Genomic DNA, 9019 nt, shown 5'->3' on the forward strand with positions numbered 1-9019 from the left:
ACTGAACATGAATGAAAGGAAGGAAAATAACACTTAAAAAAATAGGGTAAAAATTACTACTTACGATCACGCTAAGTAGTCAGACAGTCAAGACATATTTAAAAGAAATTATACTGAATTTCTTGAATAAATGAACTTAATATTTATTTCTTTAATAATAAACTTTTTCTCAATCAGTCTTAAGAACTTTAGTTGACAACGTTACAAATGATGATAAAAAAAAAACACCAAAAAGTTGAAATTTTAATTTAATTAAACAAACTAGTCCAGTAAAAAATAAATATAAGTGAGTTAAAAGGTACTTTTCAGGTAAACAGTTATGGTAACTTTGGTTACATTTCCCACTAATTCCATTTCAAATTTATTCTGTTGGCGCCGATTTCACCACCGCCTTCTTTTCAGGAGAAATCAATCTCTTCTTGTTATTCGCTAAAAAAAAACATTGTTATGTCAGAAATTTAAAGTGAAAGTTTTTTTTAATATTACGCACCTGTTATAAGAGTTACTGGTCCTCTCGGTTTTTGATTGATTTCTTCTTCTTTTGTGGCTTTTACATTGTAACCTGCCGAGCTCACTTTGTAGATTGGCAGTGGGATTACCGTGGATGATACTGGAATAAGATCTAAAAAAAAAATTATATAATTAGTTACATATCAAAAATGCAATTATTATTGTTATGAAGAAGAAAATAGACTTTTTAAGACTTATGACTAATTTAGGTTGAATCATATTCTGTACTGTATCTAAAAATTCACTCTTTACGTCATATTTAAAAATAAAAATTAATATACCATTTCCTTGGATTGCACCTACGCTGATCAAGTATAATACTTGATATTTATAAGATATCGTTTATGACAGACATTCCTTCAACGATATCTTGCATGGCTAAAAAACTATATAGCGTGTTATATAAGTATTTAATATATGAATAATCTTGCAAATTATCACTGAAATAGGTCTGTAGTTGGTGGGTTGACTTTTGTCTCCTGCCTTAAGGATTGGGGTAACTATAGATACCTTCCAAGCATCTGGAATTTTGCTTGATTCCAAGCACTTATTAAATATATTCAACAAAGGTTTCACGAGAAATCTGTGATTATTTTGAATTAATGTAACCGTTATACCATCTTCTCTAGGGGAAGAGGTAGCTTTTAGGGATTTAATATGTAAGTACAGTTCGTTCTCAGTAATATGTTTTAAAAATATTTAATTATTTTGCGTATTAGCCTGTTTATTTTCATAATTTGGCAATTCCAAATTTTTATCAATTTTGTTTTGCATGGTTTTACCTACATTTATAAAGAAATTATTAAAAACATAAGCTATTTCTTTCTCGTTTTCCATGTAACTATCTTCATGAAAAATACAAAAGCGTTTAGAAGATTGATTTATATTTTTTGTTATATACTGATAATAAAGTTAGTAGGGATCAGGGGTATTGGGTATCAACAAAAACTATTAAAATTTTCATCAATACTCCATAAAATTTCAACTAACACCCACCTTTCTCAAGCACCTTATTTTCATTCACCTTATACATGGTGGGAAACCCGTGGGCCGTCACCGCACAAACCACCAACAAAAACGTAATTTTCAAATCCATGTTTCCCGCTGAACGCACGCGAGACGCGAATCGTAAAAACTGAGAAAAAATGTTTAAGAAAATCTGATCTCGGTTGAATTTGCGATGGTACACAAGGCGGACCAGATGGTTGGTGTTTCTGGTTTTTGTTGTTAGATGAATATTTATAACTGTCAAGGTTCTGATGGACGACTGGGTTGGCTTTTATGAAGTGAAAGTAACTATAGATTTAGTACGTGAGTTGAAATTGTCGATTTTTAAGGAAAGTGGTAAAATTAGTTAAGAAGCCGAGGAGACAAGGAATCTAATACCTATTGCAACAGGCAGAAAAAGTATTATAAAAATCTCCGAATATATCATTCCATTATAACAAATTTTAAGTAATTATAAATCTTTAAAATCGCTTTGAGGCTTTGCCCACGCACTACCAAGAAACCTACTTATTTTTCAAAGACCTTGTTGCAAAATAAGAGTCAACACAGTAACCATATTGTCGTCTTTATTAGTTAACGTTATTGGCCCGTTATGGTAACGATGACGTAAGTGCATAAAAGAAGAAAAGATAATGGGTATTGTTATTCGATTGCAGATCAGGAGGCAGGTGCAGTGGTAAAGGAGGCACCTGACCGCGGTTTATTCAGCTTGAGACTTTTATAGCCGCGTTTGATGTAAAAAAAAGGAATTTGAAAAAAAAGCATTTAATTAAGAAGTTCAACTGATTACTAATAATAATTTTGTATTACAAAGAATTTCTGCTACTTGTTTATTCTATTTCAGTTATATTGGTACTATCATGCATTTACCAATTCTTCCTTATTGAACAGCGCAGATCGAAACAAACCACCAATGTGCTAACTTGTTTCACTTAATTACAAGCAGGATCTAGATAGGGCATTTTTGAGTGTCTATTCTATCTATTCTAGACCCTCTTCGTTTTTTAATATATACAGTGTATTCACGATTAAAAGAAACAAATTCATTTAAAATTTGTCATTTATGCGTTTTTTGCAATAAAAATTTCCTGTACAGGATACTTCAAATAGAAACAATGGCATCAGCATAATTTTTTTAAATAGAACACCCTATATATCATGAAATTTTACAATTCTACGATATATTCTAAATATGTTTTGTATAGCATACCATATGCCCATATGCCTAAAGTCAACGGTTTGTCAAATTCGACGTAATCGACTCATGAGACATACATTAACAGAAGGAGAATCATGTAGACCACACTTTGTGACTCAAAGAATTTTAACTCTTACGTCCCTTTTCATACTGGAGACATGTTCCCTTATCTTTAAAAACCGTGACGAACTCCGAGGGCCTATTACTCAACACGAAACACGTAAAATTCACTTTCTTCCTTTACCAATTCCCAAATCTTCTCTGGTAAAAAAGTCTCTGATTTACGAGGGTCGAAAAATGTTTAATCATTTGCCAGTCAATTTAAGAACAACTTTTTCTCTTAAAAGTTTTCGCTGTCAATTAAAAAAACTACTTTTAAATAGGGCTTATTACAGTGTGGATGAATTCTATCAGGATGATCTTTAATATTTAAATATTGATTGTTTGCTATTATTAAATTACGAGACAGTTTTACCACTGACCAAAACTCTTTATAGCATCTTCGAAAGAAGATTAAAACCGTCTCATTTCATCCAGTTTTAATCTTCTCCCGAAGATGCTAACATCGTTAGCGAAACACGTGTCGAGAGTAAAAATAAAGAGTTTTGGTTAGTGGTAAAACTGTCTCGTAATTTAAACATCACATCAAAGGTTCCAACCATAGGACTACTGTTATCATTAAGTATATGATTTAATTTAGATATGTTTTGTATAGTAAATTTTAATCTATTTTACAATGTATTTATGTATGTGGTCTTAATATTTATGTATGTACTGCTTAGGTTTTTATTATATTATGCTTTGTCAACCAAATTTATATTTTATGACAATAAAGCACTTTTTGAATTTGAATTTTGATGTTTATTGCAGCTGATTTCAATTTGTTGTCCATTTACTTCAATGCATTTTTGAAGTCCGTATAAAACTGCACTCCAATTGCTCATTTTCAATCAGTTTCAGATCGATTACTGTAATTTTTGTTGAATACTTTGCAACATTATTTGGTCTGTTCACATAAACTTTTAAACTTCAAATAGTCCCATAAGAAAAAAAATCTAATGGGGTTATATGCGGGCTATACCTATACTAAATTCTGTTGACTTGTGTATGACTAAACTGGTTCCATTTTGTTTCCATTTAACTCTCTCCCTTTCCAAATAATAGCAATTGCAAAGACATTTTGCTCAATTTTTTTAATAATTTGTATACAGTGAAATTGGTCTGAAATCAATGACATGCACTTTGACAGTATTAAAATCAGAAAAAACTTAATAAGAAGAACTTTAAAATCTATTAATGGCAAAGCTATTTGGACATAATAACGTCCAATATAAACAATACAATCTTAAGGTAGATTGTGCGCATAAACATTCTTAATTTAGTTTAATCTGAAAAACTGATTCTTTCTAAAGGTCTTAATTACTTAATTACTCTAAAAATTTATCCTAAATTAAATATTATGTGAGCTATAGAAAAGGCAACAAAGAAAAAAGTGCAACAAACATAAAAATTCAAGAACCGATAAAAATTAAAGTAAATTTAAATACTTTAGGGTGCGAACATACCGAAGATATCTCGATGATCGCGGTCGCGGTCGATCTCGATGTCTCTACCTCGATGTCACATCGATATAAAACAAAACATTACTTTTCAATGGGAGCAAACACAGCAAAGAAGCTTCGATCCTATCACCCTCACTTCTTTACACCGATATCGATGCCAGAACAAAATATTTTGTTTTTACATATTGGTCATCCAGATAGAGTGTCTGCTGATTGGTTGAAATTAAATGCACAGCTACGTTCAGTACGATTTGAGTTAATAATACGAGTATACGGAAATGGATAAAGATCACCTCATTCGACACAATCGACATCTTTTAGCACGAGAATGGGCGAATTTCTAGAGAAATGAATACAACAGGTAGGTTTGTTATTTTTTATTTTTATACATTTTTTTCACAAGAAAAAAAGGGAACATACCTATTTTTATTTAGGTATGATTTTCATATTTGTAACGGGTTAGCATCAAAATATTGTGTAAATTTCTGTTGAACTAATTTTGCTCTATTTGTTGAGGGATTATGTAATCTTGAGCGTTGCAACTGACATTTACTCGGGATAAGGGGAAGATCCAAATTATTTAATAAGTGACTTTCCTTATCAATTAGTATGTTATGTAGAATGCATATTGCCTTAATAATATCATCGGCAGTTTTTTCGTGGGTTTCTATAGCGCCATTTTGCAAATAGAATCCCAAAGGAACACTCTATAATTTTTCTAGCACGTGACAACTTCTTGTTAAAATTTTCCTGTGACATAGTCAAAGATTTTCCCGAGTATGGTTTTATAACATTTTCCTTAAGAGGATAAGCTTCATCGGTAATAAAAACATATGGAGTTTTAACATTGGAGTTTGGCAGAGTTTTTTCTTCGGGTATTCCTAATTTGTTAGCTTCTAATAATATTGAAAGGCTTGATGCGTGAAAAGTTCCTCCATCGCTTTGTTTTCCATACGCACCGACATCAATGGATATAAATCTATAGTGATCATCACAAAGCTCTTGTAAAACTATAGAAAAAAAATGTTTATAATTAAAGTACATTGATCCTGAATGGGCAGGACACTTGTATATGTTTCCCGTCTAAGGCCTCAATACAATTCGGAAACTGCCAAATACGTTAATATCCTTCAGATATTCGTAGAAAGTCGAAAGTTGTTGGTTGCTTCATATGTATTGGCTGAAATGATTGCCATAAGGTTTGACATATTTGTTTTACAATTACTGCAACTATAGTTGCTCCCATACGAAATGCAAACGCCAACGATTTAGAGCTGTTACCTGTGGCAAGGCACCTGAAAAAATAAACATAATATAGGTATTTTTATAACGATTTTGAGAGGGTGAAAAACTATAGAACCAAAACACTGTACGAAACAGGAATTAACTACATTTCATTTTCTCTAAAAAGGACAATCGGTGTTGTTGCTATAGTACTCCTATAAAAAAATCTTTGTTTCAGGAAATGATGCTAAAAACTGATGGAAAAATCTACGGCAGGAATTTGGAAAACAATACAAAAAGTACCAGGGTCGTTCAGGAGATGCCGCTCCTGATGAGAATGAGAACCAATGGCCGTATTTCCGAAAGTTAATGTTCCTACAAGATCAGTTTACACCTCGGGATACTTCCAGCAATTTAGTCCCCGCTACTGAAACTTTAACGCAGAGTGAGATGCAGGGATCTATCAGTGACTCAGAAACAAAGCGATAGTTTTGGTGCCGTATCAAATATAACCGAGCCTTCTTCTGATCTCGATTGTGCACCTCTAACTCCACAATCTACAGTTCACGCAACCCCATCAACATCAACCAATACTTCTGAAAAAGATTACGCTGTGACGAAAACGGGTTACAAGAAAAGAATTACGGCACAGGTACAAATAGGCAAACAGCTAATTAATCTGGAAAAACAAAAGATTGCATTAAGAAAAGAAAAGTCAACCACAGCAAATGATGAAGATGTAGGATTTTTTAATTCTTTATTACCCCATGTAAAGCAGCTCAGCCCGAGAGACAAGTTGACTTTCAGAATGCAAGTCCAGCAAACGTTGTTTAATCTCCTATTTCCACCCGAAGAAACGCAAGTAAACACTAAAGTACTGCAAAATTACCAACATACTAATCTTAATCAAGAATCTTTAGAAGAATCGTTCGTTTTTCAAAACTTGTGAGAATATGTGTGTAATAAAACAGTATTGTGTTAGGTATTTATTGACTCACTTACCTTAATGTCACGACCAATCTTTCTTCAGCCAAAATTGGGTCAGTATGATAATTATTATATTTGCAGACTTCCACTTCTTCTCTAATACTTAATGTAATAAAACTTATTAGGTGTCCTTCTCAGATACTCAAAAAATCTCTGTGGGTGATTTTTTCATTCTTTGAATAAATGGTGATGTTCTCCCAGATTTTGGCGTTTTTGGTTAATAGGATGTACATTATACTCACGGTTGGAGCTGATACACACCAACCACCACTTTGCGCTTAAAGACATAGAATCATCACTGCTATTACTGCTACTATTCATTTTCACATTAAAGTTGACATATATAAAATAAACCGAACTCAGTGAGGTGGCGAGGAAGACTGACAAGGAAACCTCTTTGGTATGTTTCCTAAGCATCCATGTAAGCTGAAACCGCGATTACGACATCGATATCGACCGCGACCGCGATCATCGAGATATCTTCGGTATGTTTGCACCCTTAGAGTTAATATCTTTAAAGATACAACCCAATAACACTATTAAAATATTTCCAGCAGATAAAGGTATTGCTAGTGTTCTAATAAATATTAACAGAAATAAATGAATACATTTTTTAAATATTTAATGGCAATTACTCTGAATTACTTCAGGTTTCACCAGGAAAAATTGAAAGATAGGATAAAACTTAAAAAAAAACAAATTTTCTGCTATTGAACGATTTATGAACACAAATTTTTATAGTTATACTAGAAATACTAAAAATAAATATTTTCCTAAGATTTATAGTAGCATAAATTAACCTACTTATTCTCTGATAAAATATGTTTTAAACGTCATAAAAATGAATAAACATAAAACTTACATAAGACACAATCATTTGCAAAAATCGAAAATATCTCTAATCTAGTTCATTTATCCCAATACAAGAAGGTTTCATTTTATCCCTTAAGAATTTCCATCATTAATTAAAAAACTTAATTGGTCTTAATCATAAGAATAGTCTTTTAATCTTAGGAGATGCGTAGCTTCTACTTACCAACCTAAGATTTATTTCTTTGAATTGCAGTTATTTCTAAATTACTGAACTAAATAAATGCTGCATTTCAATTACCTCCTGCGAATGCAGAACTTCCAGTACTATAGAACAGATGTTCAAGCTGTTTTGTACAGGATTTCCTGCTTAATTTTATTCTGCTTTAATGTCGAGAGTTACTGAAATAGTACTTCGTTTAATTTAAGCAAATATTTATCTGTATCTCCTTCATGCCTCTGCATTTTATTCGAAATCGTTCCTGTTCGCTGTAGTATTTAATAGTTCTTTCTTCATCCTAAATGCTATACCTATTCATCCATATAGTTTTATATGTTTTGAGCTTATCCAGACCTATTATCTGGTTGACATATATGATTAATAAGAGAGTTTTTGACCGTTTCCTGAGTGTTCTAATGTTTCCAACTGTTCCATTGCTTCTTCCTTCTATTGATAATCAATTATTCTCAAGAATAATTTTTTTTTAGTTTGTGGGGCATAATTTGAACCTGTCTGCATCTCTTATCTCAACTTGTTTATCCCTATTGCGAGATATATTAAAGTAAATTGGTTCCGGTATTAGTATTACTTGTCTTCTGATGTCTCCTGGTCTTATCAAAAAAGATTTCTTATTGAAAAATATTAGAACACAAAAAAAATCATTTATATAAAATTCAACTACACGTCAGCATCCTGAACAAAACTCTATAATAGATTTCCACTAAAATTGTCGACCCTTCATCTTTAACGATTCAAAAGTGAAGCCATTAAAAGGGCTATCCGTGGCACCTTAAGGCCGACACTAAAGCCGAAGCGACTCTAATGAATACTGATGCCCGAGTGGGAACTGGATCTCCATCAATTGACAGCGGAGAGTATTGGATGATTTGTTTACTTATTCCCGACGTGTCCCCACGTGGGGCCTCATACCTGTATCCCCTTTTCTCCGCTCCCGAACACCGACTGCTCTCTTACTCTGGATCGCTGGAAATTTATTTGACCGTCTATGAACTTTCGTAGGCCGGAAATTGGTCAGTTCCGAAGCAGTGTGATCGACTTTCTGTATTCAGTTTGCCATATTTTTGTCTAGCCGCATGGCTTTTTGTCGGTTCGTCGGTTATTGTTTCGTAGAGGGGTCGAAATCGAGAAAATAAAAGGTGGAGGACGGTCGCAGATATATGATGACTGATGATATATAGGAAACCTAGCCACACTGGAACAATCATACACAATGAGTCATTCCATCCTTTTTCACATAAAGTAGCAGCTTTAAATAGTTACGTAAATAGAGCACTTACACTAACAACTGAAAGCAGAGATAGAGTGTTGAATATTATCAAACAAATTGCCCAAACTCATAATTTTTCTCCCAATTTAGTAGACAAAATAAAAAATTAATTTCTATTACGTAATGCATCCCAAAATGTCTACATACCACATCAAACAACATTAAGTAATCAGCCAGTAAACAAGTTCATTTCGCTTACATTCAATGGAGCA

At 32.7% G+C, this 9019-nt stretch overlaps 1 protein-coding gene across 1 annotated transcript; it reads right to left on the reverse strand.

Annotated features, from left to right (window-relative positions):
- Positions 1-231: 231 nt before the first annotated feature.
- Positions 232-1746, reverse strand: LOC126733469 (uncharacterized). The gene is made up of 3 exons (XM_050436787.1): positions 1507-1746; positions 491-622; positions 232-429 (listed from the first exon to the last, which is right to left on the reverse strand). Exons 1-3 carry the CDS (start codon positions 1604-1606, stop codon positions 362-364), a joined length of 300 nt encoding a protein of 99 aa, XP_050292744.1. The 5' UTR covers positions 1607-1746; the 3' UTR covers positions 232-361.
- Positions 1747-9019: the final 7273 nt, after the last annotated feature.

Source organism: Anthonomus grandis, chromosome 2, assembly GCF_022605725.1.
Source record: "Anthonomus grandis grandis chromosome 2, icAntGran1.3, whole genome shotgun sequence".
Lineage (NCBI taxonomy): Eukaryota > Metazoa > Arthropoda > Insecta > Coleoptera > Curculionidae > Anthonomus > Anthonomus grandis.